This window comes from Geotrypetes seraphini, chromosome 15 (genome assembly GCF_902459505.1).
Source record: "Geotrypetes seraphini chromosome 15, aGeoSer1.1, whole genome shotgun sequence".
Classification (NCBI taxonomy): Eukaryota; Metazoa; Chordata; class Amphibia; order Gymnophiona; family Dermophiidae; genus Geotrypetes; species Geotrypetes seraphini.
In genome coordinates, this window is record NC_047098.1 from 34,876,656 (window position 1) to 34,894,878 (window position 18,223).

The following is an 18,223-nucleotide window of genomic DNA, read 5'->3' on the forward strand; positions in this document are numbered from 1 at the left end:
CCTTCTGAAGAAAGCGAGAGAAAGAATGAGCATGTGCTGAAAGTGTGCAAAAAAGCCTCATCTATCCTAAGGAATAATCATAATGTACTATCTGTACTTTACATTCCTGCAATGAAATGTGATTTAACTGAGTGCAAAGGGATATAGTGGGTCTGCGTGCGAATATGATGGGAAAGATTTTTAGAATTTGCAAAAATTCACTATCAATATCCTTACACTTATTTTAATTTTACATACAGGTTACAGTATTGGAGAGGAATAACTTCTATCATTTTGGCAGTTTAAGGAATAAATGCTATGGCTGTACACATAATTTCAGCTCATATACCTGGAAATTTTTGGTCAGGGCCCTATCCTTTTGTAAGTGCAGTCTAGGGCCCATTAGCTTACCGTACAACAATAAGCTCATAACTTGACTGTAATATTCTTCCCCTGCTTATGCTTCTAAAAGGCCTGTGCAAGTTTGCTCACAACCTTCCCAAAGTGAGCTAATGTTTCAACTGTATCCATAACAAGTCCAGTTCCTTTTCTATAGAATGTACTTTGGTTAAAAGCATATCCTACTGCTGAGTCATGTCAGCTCTTTACATCTCTTACAGGTAAAGACAGCAGCCAGTTCCAAATGGCAGATAAAAGGATCTAAAGCTGCAATTTCACATATTCTTTCTCTGTGGTGGGGGGTGGGGGCGAATAGTATTGGCTCTGTTTTCTAGGGTTATTTATTCTGTACTACTAGATTTTATAAACCATTTTGGTTTGAGTATATTCTTTTAAAAAATGACATTTTTAACTACAAAAACAAAACTGAATTTTTAACTTTATAAGCTTATCTGTAGAAAGAGCAAAAACATTCACAGGCAAATTTCAGAGTGAAGCTGGTCAATTTTCAAAATTTCCACAGACATTGTGGGGAGTATATACAATATATATATATTTTTCATTAAAAGATACCTACACAAAATGTTTAAAAAGGTGCCCCACTGGAATACAGGTGCCTATGTCTTTCTAAAACAAGAAGACAGAACTAGCCTCAAGTGTACAAATTTATACCTGCTCTGAAGGAAGTAAGTGTACACTATGTTCCAGGTGTGTATATGCATATTTGATAAAATATTTGATAAAATATGTATATACATCACAATTCTGCCTAGCTCCACCCAACTATACCCAAAATATGCTTATGCTCAGACTGCATAAAATTTGGTACACCCTTACCATGTATCTGTACTCCTGCACCATTTTATAAGCACCTTTTTATATATGTAAAATATGCTTGCACAAGGAAAATAATTTGTTCAATTAGATTACCACCTAAATATATAACAAATGCTATCAGCTAACTTTGTGTTGATAATATCCCTTACTGCGTCAATTGAATATGCATAAAGGACCTGATCTTGTCATTCTAGTCTGCGGTATTAGCATGCAACTATGCAATTTCTGTGACAAAATAAAATCTGAGGTAGCAGAAAATTCACAAAGGAAGTGAGAATATTCTATTAATAGATCTGTTTGTTGTGGTGTTCAGGACTTACAAGAAAAACATGATCAAATATCTGAGTAGGGCTGTCCATCTGTCCAAGGATCACAATCATTTCATTATCCATGAACTCCTTGAATTCCCGTAAATTACAGACCATCTGGATCTCCAGCTCTGTCCGAATCTGACAAAAAAAGGGTTGCCAAAAAGCACAGTTACTTACCGTAACAGGTGTTATCCAGGGACAGCAGGCAGATATTCTTGACTGATGGGTGACGGCACCGACGGAGCCCCGGTATGGACAATTTTAGAGTGATTGCACTCTAAGAACTTGGAAAGTTCTAGTAGGCCGCACCGCGCACGCCCGAGTGCCTTCCCGCCCGACAGAGGTGCGCGGTCCCCAGTTAGGATAAGCCAGCTAAGAAGCCAACCCGGGGAGGTGGGTGGGACGCAAGAATATCTGCCTGCTGTTCCTGGATAACACCTGTTACGGTAAGTAACTGTGCTTTATCCCAGGACAAGCAGGCAGCATATTCTTGACTGATGGGTGACCTCCAAGCTAACAAAAAGAGGGATGGTGGGAAGGTTGGCCATTAGGAAAACAAATTTTGCAAAACAGATTGGCCGAAGTGTCCATCCCGTCTGGAGAAAGCATCCAGACAATAATGAGATGTAAAAGTATGAACTGAGGACCAAGTAGCAGCCTTGCAGATTTCCTCAATAGGCGTGGAGCGGAGAAAAGCCACAGATGCTGCCATAGCTCGAACTCTATGGGCCGTGACAGAACCTTCCAGTGTCAGTCTGGTCTGAGCATAACAGAAAGAAATGCACGCTGCCAGCCAATTAGACAACGTACGTTTAGAAACAGGACGTCCCAATTTATTCGGATCAAAGGACAGAAAGAGTTGGGGAGCTGATCTGTGGGGCTTAGTACGCTCTAAATAGTAAGCCAGAGCCCGCTTACAGTCCAAAGTATGCAGAGCTTGTTCTCCAGAATGAGAGTGAGGTTTCGGAAAGAAGACAGGCAGAACAATGGATTGGTTGAGATGGAATTCCGAGACAACCTTAGGGAGAAACTTTGGATGTGTACGCAGAACCACCTTGTCATGATGAAAGACTGTAAAAGGTGGATCAGCAACTAGTGCATGTAGCTCACTGACCCTCCTGGCAGAGGTAAGAGCAATAAGGAAAAGTACCTTCCAAGTGAGAAACTTGAAAGGAGCGGTAGCCAAAGGTTCAAAAGGAGGCTTCATTAAGGCGGAAAGAACCACATTGAGATCCCAGATTACCGGAGGGGCTTTGAGAGGTGGTTTCACATTGAAAAGACCCCGCATGAATCTGGACACCAAGGGATGAGCCGAGAGAAGTTTTCCATGAACTGGCTCATGAAAAGCAGCAATAGCACTGAGGTGGACTCTGATGGAAGTAGACTTGAGGCCAGAGTCAGACAAAGAAAGAAGATAATCCAATAAGGTCTCCACTGCAAGAGAAGTGGGATCATGATGATGAAGAAGACACCAGGAAGAAAACCGTGTCCACTTCTGATGGTAACATTGCAGAGTGGCCGGTTTCCTGGAGGCATCCAGAATGGAACGAACGGGCTGAGACAAAAGAGTATCATGAGAAGTCAGCCCGAGAGAAACCAAGCTGTCAGGTGCAGAGACGGAAGGTTGGGATGCAAAAGGGTCTCCTGATGTTGCGTAAGCAGAGAAGGAAACAGTGGAAGAAGGAAAGGCTCCCTGGAATTGAGTTGAAGTAGAAGGGAGAACCAATGTTGCTTGGGCCACCGTGGAGCAATCAGAATCATGGTGGCTCGTTCCCTCTTGAGCTTGAACAAGATTCGTAACATGAGGCAGAGGAGGGAAAGCGTACAGGAACAGATTGGACCAATCGAGGAGAAATGCATCCGCTGCCAGACGGTGAGGGGAGAAGAGTCTGGAGCAGAATAGGGGCAGCTGGTGATTGTGAGGAGCTGCAAAGAGGTCTATCTGAGGAGTGCCCCACTGAGCGAAGATGGACTGAAGAGTTAAAGGATCGAGTGTCCACTCGTGAGGCTGGAGAATTCTGCTGAGCTTGTCCGCTAAGGAATTCTGTTCTCCCTGAATGTAGATAGCTTTCAGGAATAGTTGGTGATCTGTGGCCCAAGCCCAAATCTTCTGGGCTTCCTGGCACAAGAGGCGAGAGCCTGTCCCACCCTGCTTGTTGATGTAGTACATCGCAACTTGATTGTCTGTGCACAGAAGGAGGACCTGAGGAAAGAGAAGATGTTGGAAGGCCTTGAGGGCATAAAACATCGCTCTGAGTTCCAGGAAATTGATGTGATGTTTCATTTCCTGGGCTGTCCAAAGTCCTTGAGTTTGGAATTCGTTCAAATGAGCTCCCCAGGCATAAGGGGAGGCGTCGGTGGTGATGACAAGTTGATGAGGAGGTAGATGAAACAGAAGACCTCTGGAAAGATTTGAGGATATCAACCACCATTGTAGAGACTGACGAAGAGATGATGTCACAGATATGTGTCGTGAGCAAGGATTCGTCGCTTGGGACCACTGGGTAGCTAGGGTCCATTGAGGAGTGCGCAGGTGAAGACGTGCGAGGGGTGTGACATGAACTGTGGAGGCCATGTGACCCAAGAGTATCATCATTTGCTTGGCAGAGATGGAACGTTGTGGAAGCACCTGCTGACATAGAGATTGAAGAGTTTGAAGACAGTTGGACGGCAGGAATGCTCTCATGAGGACTGTGTCCAGCACCGCTCCAATGAATTGAAGTCTCTGAGTGGGGATGAGATGAGATTTGGGTAGATTGATCTCGAACCCCAGAAGCTGTAGAAACAGGATGGTTTGGTTGGTGGCCAGGAGCACTGTTTGAGATGAATTGGCCTTGATTAACCAATCGTCCAGATAAGGAAAGACTTGAAGGTGGTGAGAGCGTAGAAAGGCAGCCACCACAATCAGACATTTGGTGAACACTCTTGGAGAGGAGGCAAGACCGAAGGGCAGCACCTTGTATTGGTAATGACAATGATTGATCATGAAGCGGAGGTACTGTCTGGAGGCCAGATTGACCGGAATGTGAGTGTATGCCTCTTTGAGATCGAGGGAGCATAGCCAGTCGCTTTGATGGAGAAGAGGATAAAGAGTTGCCAGAGAAAGCATCTTGAATTTCTCCTTGACCAAGCATTTGTTGAGATCGCGAAGATCTAGGATGGGTCTGAGATCCCCTGTTTTTTTGGGGACCAGAAAATAACGGGAGTAGAATCCCTGCCCCTTCTGATCTAGAGGAACTTCCTCTATGGCGTTCAGGAGGAGGAGGGATTGAACCTCCTGAAGAAGGAGAGAAGACTGAGAGGTGTTCAAAGCAGACTCTCTTGGCAGACTTTGTGCAGGACGTGTCTGAAAGTTGAGAGAGTAGCCGTGGCGGATGATGTTGAGGACCCACTGATCCGATGTGATGTTCTCCCAACGGCTGGTGTAACAAGAAAGACGTCCTCCTATGGGTCGAGGGAGATTGGCAGATGGTGGAATACTGGCTATGCTTTGGAGAACCACGTCAAAAGGGTTGGGTAGACTTTTGTGGTGGAGGAGGCTTCACCTGTTGCTGCTGGGCTGGCCTAGGTGGTTGTCGCTGTTGCTGACACTGACGTCTAGGCTGTTGAGTAGCCGGTGACAAGGGACGGGCAGCATAGCGGCGCTGGTAGGCAGATTGTTGGCGAAAAGGCCGAGCAGGTGGAGTCTTTTTCTTAATCTTCAGGAGAGTATCCCACCGAGTCTCATGGGCAGACAGCTTTTGTGTAGTGGAATCCATGGACTCTCCGAAGAGCTCATCACCCAAGCAGGGAGCATTTGCTAGGCGGTCCTGATGATTTACATCGAGCTCTGAGACTCTGAGCCATGCCAACCGACGCATGGCAACAGACATAGCCGTGGCCCTAGAAGTCAATTCAAATGTGTCATAAATTGACTGAACTAGGAACTTGCGTAACTGGAGAAGAGAAGAAGAGCAGGCATGAAATGCAGATTTCTTGCGGTCAGGGAGGTACTTTTCAAAAGCAGCCATGTTTTGAATGAGGTGCTTTAAATAAAATGAAAAATGAAAAGCGTAGTTCCCTGACCTATTGGCTAACATGGCTTTCTGATATAAACGTTTGCCAAATTTGTTCATGGCTTTTCCTTCTCTGCCAGGAGGGACTGAGGCATACACACTAGCTCCCGCTGATTTCTTAAGTGTGGATTCCACCAAAAGAGACTCATGCGGGAGCTGAGGTTTGTCAAAACCAGGGATAGGGATAACCTTGTATAAGGAGTCCAATTTACGAGGAGCTCCCGGTACAGTCAGGGGAGTCTCTAAATTTTTATAAAAAGTCTCTCTTAAGATGTCATGGAGAGGAAGTTTGAGAAATTCCCTTGGAGGCTGGTCAAAGTCCAGAGCATCAAGGAATGCCTTGGATTTCTTCGACTCAGCCTCCAAGGGAATAGAAAGAGATTCACACATCTCTTTTAAGAAAGAGGTAAAAGATGTGGAATCCTGCTTAGAAGAGGGATCAGCAACAAGATGATCCTCTTCATCAGAGGAACACTCACCCTCAGACAGAAAGGGCTCTTCAGAGTCACCCCACAAATCAGGGTCCCGAATCTGAGAGCCACGGTCTCGAGACTCCGGAGTGGAGGGTTCCAGGTGTCGGGTTTTGCGCACCAACTTACCCGACCTCATAGACACGGTACCAGGAGATGTGACATGCTGCGTCGGTACCGAAGTCTGCACCGCCTGGTGTTGAGCTCTCGGTTCCGGTGCTAAGATTGGCATCGAAGTCGAGGAAGCAGTGTGAACCGGTACCGACAAAGTGGATGCCGATAAAGGAGGGCGCTCCACTGTCGGTACCGGTGGCTCAGACTGGACCGGGACTGGAAGGCTCGGTGTCAAAAGTGCGGAAAGGAGTTGTTGCAACTGCTCCTTAAGTTGCACTTGCAGGACAGCAGCAATCCGCTCGTCCAGCGAAGGCACCGGTACCGCCTTTTTCTTCTGCGGTACCTGTGGTGCCGCTCTACGCTCCGAGGATGAGGAACCCGATGTCGAGGGGCTCACCTCAATAGGAGCGGAGCGCTTCTGTGAGTGCCTCAAGGTCGGCAGGATTGGACTCGCTGCTACTGAGACCGGAGGACGCTCCAACGGAGATGGCTTCTTAGCCGGCTTACCTGAGTGTTGCGACGCCGGCGTGGTGTTGTGCGGCGTCGACGAAGTGGGTGCCGACTGAGGTGGTGCCGATGCCGATGTCGCAGGGTCAGACATATCGGCACCGAAAAGCAAACGTTGTTGGATTTGTCGGTTTTTTAATGTACGTTTTTTCAAAGTGGCACAGCGGGTGCAGGTAGAAGCCTGATGCTCTGGACCCAGGCACTGTAAGCACCAATTGTGCGGGTCCGTAAGAGAGATAGGCCGTGCACACCGCTGGCACTTTTTAAAACCTGGCTGGGGGGGCATGAAAGGAAAAACGGCTTCTGCCAAATCGAAGACCGAGGCCTCGATGGCGGCAGTAGGCCCCGCCGGGGCAAAACCGACGAAATGAAGAAAAAAGAAAAAAACCTGTTTTTTTTTTTTTTTTAAGAAAATAATAAGAGAAAAAAAGGAAATATAATTTCCAAAAAGATTTCACGAGCGGGAAGGCGACAGAAAAAAATCTTTACAACAGCCGTTGAAAAGTGCGACTTCTTAGCTCCGCGGAAACTAAGAAACTGGGGACTGCGCGCCTCTGTCGGGCGGGAAGGCACTCGCGCGTGCGCGGTGCGGCCTACTAGAACTTTCCAAGTTCTTAGAGTGCAATCACTCTAAAATTGTCCGTACCGGGGCTCCGTCGGTGCCGTCACCCATCAGTCAAGAATATGCTGCCTGCTTGTCCTGGGATAATGAATATACTATCACTACAAGGAATGTGAAGACAAAATAAGGAAAGGGAAGGATGAGAAAACGCCGATTTTCTACTGGAATCAACAAAGAATTCAATCTGGACATCAAGCATGAGATACCCCTGGTACAAGTGAGGACATGATATAAAAATAGAGATATTCTGGGTTCCATGGGCCACTGATGATATGCAGCAGAGCATGGTTTTAGTAGTCTCTCACCTCCTTGGATGTGATGTTTTCCAAATCCTTCTGCATCATGATCTCCCTTAACTTGACTTTTATTAAGCGCTCTGTACGCTCCCGTTCCGTTGGGCTAGAGAGCAAAATGAGAAGGTTTTCAAGTGACAGCTTCTTTATTCTAGCTAGCTGTGCATGATTATTTCAAGACAACCAATTGTACTGATCAGGAATATTCTACTCCTTCATTCAAATATCTTTTCTAATGCCCCACAGCAAGGAACAGATGCAAAAAGAGAGAAGTGTGTCAGTACTGCCTCAAGGCCACCAGCCCAGTCTGGAGCAGAGATGGTAAATGAATTGGAGCATTGATCTAAGAGGCTATATTTTATGTTTCCTGTCTGATTCAATGTCATTGTCTGTGGTTATTTAATATATTATGATAATTTTATTGTAAACAGTCTTTTAGGAACAAATAACTCAATTGTACCACACGAGAGAAAATTAAAATATAGCTGTAGATACTGGTGAGCCACGGTTCATAGACAACGGCGCGAAAGACAAAAGCGCGTGCTGACAATTGAGCGCAGCGTGCACCGCCGCGCCGCACTAAATTACAGTTTTTAGGGGCTCCGTCGGGGGGTTTTGTTGGGGAACCCCCCCCAGTTTACTTGATAGACATCGCGCCGGCGTTATGGGAGGTTTGGGGGGTTGTAACCCTCCACATTTTACTGTAAACTGAACTTTTTCCCTAAAAACAGGGAAAAAGTTTAGTTTTCAGTAAAATGTGGGGGGTTACAACCCCCCACACCCCCCACAATGCGGCGCGATGTCTATTAAGTAAAGTGGGGGGGTTCCCCCCCACACACCCCCATCGGAGTGCTAAAAACAGTAATTTAGAGCGGCGCGCGCTGCGCTCAATTCTCTGGGCGCGCCTTTGTCCCGGCGCGCTTTTGACCTGACACCGTGAGCCACAGTAGTACTGTGATTGACTCAGAGTTACTCATATAGTCAATGCTGAACTGCTTTATCTAACACTAAAAAGCTCTACACTTGAATAAATCCATACAATGCACACAAGCTGTGGAATTTGCTGCTGAAGGATAAGGATCAAGCCATCTAACCTAGCAAGGCTACAAATGGAGTTAGGACAATTTTCCTAGATGAAAAAGTCTAGAAGGAATTAGCTAACTTAGAGTAAGCAACATGAATGGATCTCATTAAGGTCTGCTGGGTACTTCCAAGTGACTTCAACTGGCAAGTGGACTGGAGGACTAGATGAGTTGTTAGAACAGCAGGTTTAGAACTACCGAAGTCAAGGTTCAAATCTCACTAACTTTCCTTGTGGCCTTGGGCAAGTTATTTAACCCTCTATTGGCTCAGGGACATGTTTAGGTTATAAGCCCTCTGGAGAGAGGAAAATACTTATTGGAAGTGAATGTAACTCACCTTGAACTACTGCTGAAAGGGCGTGAGCTAAATCCTAATAATAATACTAGAGTCAAACAGGGTCTTGGGCTTGGTCTAATCCAGCTTGGCACTTATGTTCTTACGTTAATTATTTCTGTACCCAATAAGCTTAGAGAGTAGATTTATACCTTAGCTGGGTCATTACAACACTTCTTTGAAGAACCAAGCCTTTGAACACATACCTTTAAAGCTCCTATTATATAATGCTTAAATTCTACAATTATTATATTCTGTCTTATTTTTGTTTTTATAATGTCTAAGTTTTTAATCTATAAAAATCATTATATAACACAAATTGGACATGTTAATATCTATCAGCAAGGTAGTATAATAGAAACTAAAAGGAATATTTTGCAACTATCATATATTACATTACATTACATTAGGGATTTCTATTCCGCCTGTGCCTTGCGGTTCTAGGCGGATTACAATATAGAAAATATCTGGGACATTCCAGTAGAATTACATTTCAGGATAGGAGTAAGTTACAGGAACAGTGAAGAGTTATGATATTACAATTTTACAGAAGATATTACTTATTACAGAAGATAATACATATAGCAGAAGATAATGCATTTTACAGAGGTAATACATGTCAACTCGATCAGTTAAGTCGGGTGTAGTGTAGAAGAGTTACAGTATATTCTTGATCACAGACAAAGAGATAATATGGATGAGTGATTCCGAAGTCGTTGATTGGGAACTCATTGGGCGGTGGTTAGTGATGGGAGATATTTTTTGAACAGTAGTGTTTTTATTTCTTTGCGGAACTCTTTTATGTCTGTTGTTTTGGTCAGTAATTTAGAGATGTCAGAGTCTATTTTGGCTGCCTGTGTCCCCAGGAGGTTGTCGTAGAGTTTCTTACGACAAGTACCGTTGAGTGGTGGATAGGTGAAGAGGTTCTGTGTTCTCCTTTTTCTTGGTGGGTGGTAGTAGTGAAAACGGTTATTTAGGTAACTGGGTGCCGTGCCATGGGTTACTTTGAAGATGAGACAGTAGAGTTTGAATTGTGTTCTTGCTTTTATTGGTAGCCAGTGAGATTCTAGGTATGCATTGGTAATGTGGTCGTATTTGCTGAGTGAATATATGAGTCTGAGGGCTGTGTTCTGGATGGTCTGTAGTTTTTTTATTGTGTTGGTCGGGCAGGGTAAGTAGAGGCTGTTGCAATAGTCGACGATACTTAGTACCAGGGATTGGACAATGATCCTGAATTGGTCTTTTTTAAATAATTTTCTGATTTTTCTTAAATTTCGCATTGTGAAGAATGCTTTTTGGGTGATTTTTTGGATTTGTGTTTGCATTGTACAGCATCTGTCTAAGTGTATTCCAAGGATTTTGAGGGAGTTCTGTATAGGGTACTTGATTGAGTTTACTTCCAGTTCTGTTAGGGATGGTTTTTTGTCTTTCTCTAGTAATAAGAATTTGGTTTTGTCAGAGTTCAGCTTCAACTTGTGATCTATCATCCATTTATCCACTGTTTCCAATGTAGTTTTCAGGCGTTCTGTGGAGATTGGGATATGTATGTCGAATGGAAGGAGGATGGTAATGTCGTCCGCGTAGCTGAGAGAAGTAATATTTTGGGCGTCTAGGGTGGTGCCTAGGGAGGATATGAATAGGTTGAAAAGTGTGGGAGAGAGGGGAGAGCCTTGTGGTACTCCACATGGATTGGACCATGGTTCAGATAGAATGTCTTTAGATTTGACTCTGTATGTTCTATTTTTGAGGAAGCCTTTGAACCAGTTATGAACTTTACCTGAAATTCCTATTGCGTCTAGTATTTGGAGGAGTATGTAGTGGTCCACTAGATCGAATGCAGCTGATAAATCAAATTGGATGATTAGCAGTTTGTTTCCTTGGCTGAGGTGACTTCGAGCTATGTCTAGTAGAGATACCAGTAGAGTTTCAGTACTGTAGTTGGTTCTGAATCCGGATTGGGATGGGTGTAAGATGTTGTGGGATTCGAGGTACGTGGACAGTTGTTGTGCGACTAGTCCTTCTATTATTTTGACGTATGTTGGGATAGAAGCGATTGGTCTGTAGTTTGATGGGCTGTTTGTTAGACCTTTGGGATCTTTCAGTATTGGCGTGATTATAATTTCTCCGAGGTCTGGTGGGAACTGGCCTTCCCTGAGTGTGGTTTGCAGCCATAATGTGTAGCAAGCTTTGAAGTTGGTGGAAGCTGTTGCTAGTAGGTATGGTGGGCAGTTATTCAGATCACATGCTGATTTGCAATATTTTTTGTATAGCCTGTCCAATTCGGTCCATTGGGTTTTAGGGAAGTCGGTCCAGAACCTGTCTGTTGATATTGCTTCGGCTGTTGTGGATTTTGTTAGAATCTTGTCTGTGTTGTATTGCGTGACGATTTTTGTTAGAATCTTGTCTGTGTTGTATTGCGTGACGATTTTTATTTTGCCTGTCATATTTTTTTCCATTCAGAGTATAACATTTTAACTCTGCCTACAAGAAACAATACTATGCACAGGTACCAACATAAAGTAGTATTTTGCAGATTCTGGTTACACATTACTACTTTTCAAATCATCTCCCCCCTACCTTCCCAGGAAAGGTATCGGCTCTCTGCCTCCTTAAATGGCAATGGAGAGACTCTAAGCCCTGCACACATTCCTAAAGTCCTGCTGCCTCTGGTCTTATCACAGTTTGTAAAAATAGTTCCACTAATCAAAGGATGGAGGTGGTCTCAGACAATCAGCTGTGTTTGGGGCTCAATCTGCCCCATTCTCTGCATCAGCAAGAAAAGAAAACTACTTTCATCTAGCAAGACAATAAATGTAGGGTAGGAGACTGGAAATTCTGTGCCTACTCTTTCTGTCTGAAGGGCTTTCTAACCAGGCCAAGCTTAACATAGGTAGATGGGGAAAGGGAGAGGGAAAGTACAAGCGTATATCTTTATCCACATAAACTGCAAAAAAGTGCCATAACATATATGTGCTTCATATTCCCCCTTTCTTTCCACCATATTTAAATAATGTTTAGTTACATTCCAACTAGCAGACCTTGGTTTTGTTTGCTTTCAGCAGATTCAGGAAAAGAGCTAAAAAGGCCAGAGATAAACGGTCAAAGAAGAGGAAGGAAACTAAATGTGAATGTTACAGCTCAGGTAGGCCCTTTCCTGAACAGACAGGGAAAGCACAGTTACTTACCGTAACAGGTGTTATCCAGGGACAGCAGGCATATATTCTCACATGTGGGTGATGTCATCTACGGAGCCCCAGCGCGGACAGCTTTTCAAGCAAACTTGCTAGAAGTTTCAAGTTTGCACACTGCACCACGCATGTGCATGCCTTCTGCCCACTAGAGGGCGCATCCCACCTCGTGGTCCTCAGTTCCATAACTAGCCTAGAAACCATCCCCGGGGAGGTGGGCGGGTTGTGAGAATATATGCCTGCTGTCCCTGGATAACACCTGTTACGGTAAGTAACTGTGCTTTATCCCAGGACAAGCAGGCATGATATTCTCACATGTGGGTGACCTCCAAGCCAACCAAAAAAGGGCAGGTGGGAGGATGGCAATTTAGGAAAACAGATTTTGCAAAACTGACTGGCCAAACCGGCCGTCACTCCTGGATAAAGTGTCCAGACAGTAATGAGAGGTGAATGTATGAACCGAAGACCAAGTGGCAGCCTTACATATGTCCTCCATCGGAGTGGATCGGAGGAAAGCTATCGAAGCTGCCATCGCTCGGACCTTGTGCCCCGTGACTCGACCCGGGGGAGGAAGGCCAGCCTGAGCATAGCAAAAGGAAATGCAAGCAGCCAACCAGTTAGACAGAGTGCGCTTGGAAACTGGATGCCCTAATCGATTGGGATCGAAGGACAAAAACAATTGAGGGACCTTCCGATGGGACCTGGTGCGTTGAAGGTAATACGCCAACGCCCTCTTACAGTCAAGCGTGTGGAGCGCCGCCTCGCCAGGATGGGAGTGGGGCTTAGGAAAGAACACAGGAAGGACAATGGACTGATTGAGGTGGAAATCAGAAACAACCTTAGGGACAAACTTAGGATGGGTGCGGAGAACCACCTTGTCATGATGGAAGACGGTGAAAGGGGGATCCGCAACCAAGGCTTGCAACTCCCCAATCCGCCTGGCGGAGGTGAGGGCAATCAGAAACACCACCTTCCAAGTCAGAAATTTCAAGAGGGACTTGTTGAGTGGCTCAAAAGGGGGCTTCATCAGTTGAGCCAAAACCACATTCAAATTCCACACGACAGAAGGAGGCTTAAGAGGGGGACAAACCCTGAGTAACCCTTTCATGAAGCGTGTCACCAAGGGATGGAGTGACAGAGGGCGTCCATCCAGAGGTTGGTGGAAAGCAGAAATCGCACTAAGATGAACACGCACCGAAGTGGTTTTCAAGCCAGAGCGCGACAAATGGAATAAATAGTCCAAAACCGAGGATACCGGAACCGATACCGGATCCAGGTGAAAAGACGAACACCAGGTGGAAAACCTGGTCCATTTCTGCGAATAGCAAAGCCTCGTCGAGATCTTGCGGGAGGCTTCCAACACCTCCCTCACCGATTGAGACAGGTCCGGAGGAGTCAGGGAACAAGAAACCAAGCTGTCAGGTGCAATGACTGCAGATTGGGATGTAACATGGATCCTTGACTCTGAGACAGCAGAGAAGGAAAGACAGGCAGAGGAAGAGGCTCCCTGGCACTGAGCTGAAGTAGCAGGGAGAACCAGTGCTGACGCGGCCACCGGGGTGCTATGAGAATCATCGTGGCCGTGGACGATTTTAGATGTACTAACGTTCGCATGATCAGAGGGAAAGGAGGGAATGCATACAGGAACCTCCCTTCCCAATCGAGGAGGAAGGCATCCGCTTCCAGACGATCCCGCGAGTACATCCGAGAACAATACAGTGGTAGTTTGTGTGTCTCCGGAGAGGCAAACAGATCCACCTGTGGCGTTCCCCAGCGAGCGAAAACCTCGCGCAGAACTGCTGAGTGTAGAGTCCACTCGTGCGGTTGCAGAAGTCGACTGAGTTTGTCCGCCAGACAATTCAGTTCTCCTTGGATGTAGACCGCCCGGAGGAAGATGTTCCGGGAGACCGCCCACTCCCAAAGGCGAAGAGCCTCGGAACAGAGGGGCCAAGACCCCGTTCCCCCCTGCTTGTTCACATAGTACATTGCCACCTGATTGTCCGTGCGGACGAGGACCACCTGGTCCTGCAATATGTGAACGAAGGCTCGAAGTGCTAGGAAGATGGCCCGCAGCTCTAGCACGTTGATATGACACCGACGGTCTTCTGCCGACCACAGGCCCTGCGTGCGAAGACCGTCGAGGTGGGCTCCCCACGCGTACTCCGAGGAGTCCGTGGTCAGGACCTTGCGAAAAGGAGGAGTGCGAAACAGTAGCCCCATGGACAGATTTGAAGAGTCTGTCCACCAACGCAGCGATTTCCGCAAAAGCGGAGTCACCGAAATGAGGCGAGACACCGGATCGCACTCCTGACGCCACTGGGACGCGAGGGTCCACTGAGGGATCCTCAGATGTAGCCTCGCAAACGGCGTGACGTGTACCGTCGAGGCCATATGGCCGAGCAGCATCATCATGCGCTTGGCCGACACCATCGATAGTTGAGAGACCTGGCGGCCCATCCGTACCAAGGCTTCCAACCGCTGGGTCGGGAGGTAGGAGCGCAGGCGCACCGTGTCCAGCACCGCACCTATGAATTGAAGAGACTGAGCCGGCCTCAACTGAGACTTTGGAAAGTTTATCTCGAACCCGAGAGTTTGCAGGAAGGCAATAGACTGTCGGGTCGCTGAGATAACCCCCTCCCTGGTCGGGGCTTTGATGAGCCAATCGTCCAGGTAAGGGAACACATGGAGTCCACGAGACCTCAGGGCTGCCGCAACCACCACCATGCACTTCGTGAATACTCGTGGGGACGCGGCCAGGCCGAAGGGCAGTACCCTGTACTGGAGGTGGAGGTCCCCCACCTGGAATCGTAAAAATCTTCGGCAGGCGGGGTGCACCGGAACATGGGTATATGCTTCCTTCAAGTCGAGGGAGCACATCCAGTCCCCTTCCTCCAAGAGAGGATACAAAACCGGGAGAGATAGCATTCGAAACTTCTCCCGGACCAGGAATTTGTTGAGCTTCCTGAGGTCCAGTATGGGGCGCAGGTCCCCGGTCTTTTTTGGGACCAAAAAGTAACGGGAGTAAAACCCCGTACCCCACTGGTCCTTGGGGACCGGCTCGACCGCCCGAAGCTTCAAGAGGGCTTTGGCTTCGGTCAGAAGGGTCGGTAGCTGCGAACGGTTGCAAGAGACTAAACTTGGGGGACTGTCCGGTGGCGAGGACACAAAATTGAGCGAGTAGCCCTCGGAGACGATCCGGAGCACCCAAGCGTCTGAGGTAATCCCGGTCCATGCCTCCCGGAAGGACCGAAGACGCCCCCCGATAGGAAGGGGTTCCTGTGAAAGTGCGGAGGGGAACCCGCCCCGTCCGCTCAGCCCGTCAAAAGGAAGGCGCGGGCTTAGAAGGGCCCTGCGCCGGGGCTTGGGTTTGTCCCCCTCTGCCTCGCTGAGACGGACGTCTCGGAGGCGGTCTCGAGAAAGCCGGGGTCGACTTCTGAGGGTATCGGCGCGGCGGAGGCCGGAAAGGTTTCTGCGGCGGGGGCCTAGGTTTGGGGCGGACCAGGGATGCTAAAGAGCGCTCCTGCTCCGATAACCGCTTGGTCGCCGCATCCAATGACTCGTCAAATAACTCGGACCCCACACAAGGCAAGTCTGCAAGACGTTCCTGCAGGTTTGGGTCCATGTCGAGGGTGCGAAGCCAGGCCAAGCGGCGCATGGCCACAGCGAAGGCCGACACCCTCGAAACCAGCTCAAAGGCGTCGTACACTGCATGGAATAGGTACAACCGCAATTGAGACAGGTTGGACATAAACTTATCGAATCCTGCTCTTTGGGAGTCCGGTAACGAGTTTCGATATTGAGGAAGGTCCTTCACCATACCACGCAAATAGGAGGAAAAGGTGAAGGCGTAATTTAGAACCCTGGTGGCCATCAGGGAGTTTGAATAGAGGCGACGGCCAAACTTGTCCAGGGTCCGCCCCTCCCTGCCGGGTGGAACCGCCGCAGAAACCCGTGAGGGCTGTGATTTTTTAAGAGCAGACTCCACCAGAAGAGACTGGTGGGAGAGCTGCGCCTTATCGAACCCTTTAGGGGGAATCGTCCTATACTTCGATTCCATTTTTGAAGGCACAGACGTGACTGTAAGAGGGTTTGACAAGTTCTTCAGCCAGGTCTGCAGAAGGACACTGTTGAGAGGGAGTCTAGGCACCTCTCTAGGAGGAGTGGGAAGGTCCTGTTCCTCCAAAAATTCTTTGGAATACCGAGAACCTACCATCAGGTCAATCCCCAGGGCTTGGGCCATGTCCTGAACAAAGGATGAAAATGAGGACGGCCTAGCCTGGGGAGACGGGGTTCTCGACCGCCCCACCGAGGAGAGGGGGGAGGCCTCATGAGAATAATGAGGATCCCTAACAGATCCCGAATCCCAGGATCCCCTCTCCAAGGCCCTCGAGGGGGAAGGGGAAATTATCCTCCTCGCAGAACCCTTGGGCGAGGACCCCGGGGTCCGTGGGACACTCTCCCATTTCCTCGGCGAGGCGGCACGGGAAGACTTCCCACGAGGTGAGCGGAGGAGCCTCGGGTTGTCGAGGCGCAACTCCGACACCTGCAGCGCCTCGCCCCCGAACGACGAGGAACGATCGCGCCGAGGCGAGCCTCGGGGCCGCTTAGACTTCCTCGATCGGCGCCTCGTCCGAGGTCGCGTCGAGGGCGAGGCGTCCCGGGAAGACCCGGAGGAAGAGGAGGAAAGACGGCGCACTCTGCGCAACTTTTCTTTGGGCCTTACACTCCGCTCAGGAGTTTCCCCCGAGGTCGAGGTCAGGGGCGGGGCCGAGGCCGAGGTGAACGGGGCCACGGTACCCGAGACCGAGGTCGCTGAGGCCGGGGCTCCCGAGGTCGAGGGAGCCGAGGCCGGGGCCTCCGAGACCGAAGGCGCCCCGGCCGAGGTCGAGGCCGCCGGAACCGCAGCACGTTGCAACACTTCCAGGGCTCCCGACAGCTCCGATGAGATCAGGGCTCGGAGGAGATCCTGGAAGGCCGGAATCCCCACGAAGGTGGGGAGTTCCGAGTCCGGGGCACACTCCCTGGAGGGCGACCTCGGTCTCGAGTATTCCCTCGGGGTGTGCGAAGTGGAGGTCCGATGCGGGGCCGGGGTCGACCCACCCGCCTTGGCCTGAGTCGAGGATGGCTTCTTTGCTGAAGGGGATGGAACAGAGGACTTACCCGAAGCTGGCTTCGCTGACGACGCCTTCGAAGACGAGGGCCGAGGCGAAGCCGAGGCCCCCGAGGACGCCGAGGCCGAGGTCAAGGCCGGGGCCGAAGCCGAGGCCGACGTCGAGGCCTTAGGCGGCGTGTCGACGGCGAACAATTCAGCCATTCTGGCCTTACGGCGACGGAGGGCCCTGTTTTAGAAAGTAGCACAGCGATCACACGACGCTGTCGGATGTTCGGGCCCAAGACAGACAATGCACCACCGGTGAGGGTCAGTGATGGAAAGTAACCTCTCACACCGGCTGCACTTTTTGAATCCCGTAACAGGACGGGACATCAACGAAGAAAAAGAAGAAGGCCGGGAACGACCGACGTCCCGCAGCCACGGCTTCCGGGAGCCCCCGGAGCCCAACGAAAAACAAAATTTTTTTTTTTTTTTTTTTTAAAGAAAAGAACAGAAAAGAAAACAGCACCGCGAACTAATTCGATGAAAGAGCAAACTAAACGCGGCAGCTAGAAGGCAAAACACTGGAGCTCAGATCCACAGGGCTTTCTTGCTCCGCGGAAAAAATTGAACTGAGGACCACGAGGTGGGATGCGCCCTCTAGTGGGCAGAAGGCATGCACATGCATGGTGCAGTGTGCAAACTTGAAACTTCTAGCAAGTTTGCTTGAAAAGCTGTCCGCGCTGGGGCTCCGTAGATGACGTCACCCACATGTGAGAATATCATGCCTGCTTGTCCTGGGATAAACTATGCTTGTGGATACCTGAAGGGAATTCTTTTCAACATAAAACACTTAAAAGAAAAGCGAGGTTTTGGTGTCAAAATGGGGAATAAGAAATCTGGTTGGAACATTTCCATTTTAGCTTTCCAATCTCTATGC

The 18,223-nt window shown here is 48.5% G+C and overlaps 1 protein-coding gene across 4 annotated transcripts in view; it reads right to left on the reverse strand.

The window, feature by feature from the left end:
• The window catches only part of SSH2 (slingshot protein phosphatase 2), a 279,823-nt gene that overhangs the window by 41,550 nt on the left and 220,050 nt on the right, over window positions 1-18,223 (reverse strand). For 3 of the 4 annotated variants that reach the window (XM_033921733.1, XM_033921731.1, XM_033921734.1), the window contains 2 exons: window positions 7,600-7,693; window positions 1,536-1,664 (listed from right to left, as the gene is read on the reverse strand). In XM_033921733.1, the coding sequence (XP_033777624.1) occupies window positions 1,536-1,664; window positions 7,600-7,693 (223 nt within the window). The remainder of the gene's footprint in view (window positions 1-1,535; window positions 1,665-7,599; window positions 7,694-18,223) is intronic. The other variant, XM_033921735.1, reaches the window with a different exon arrangement.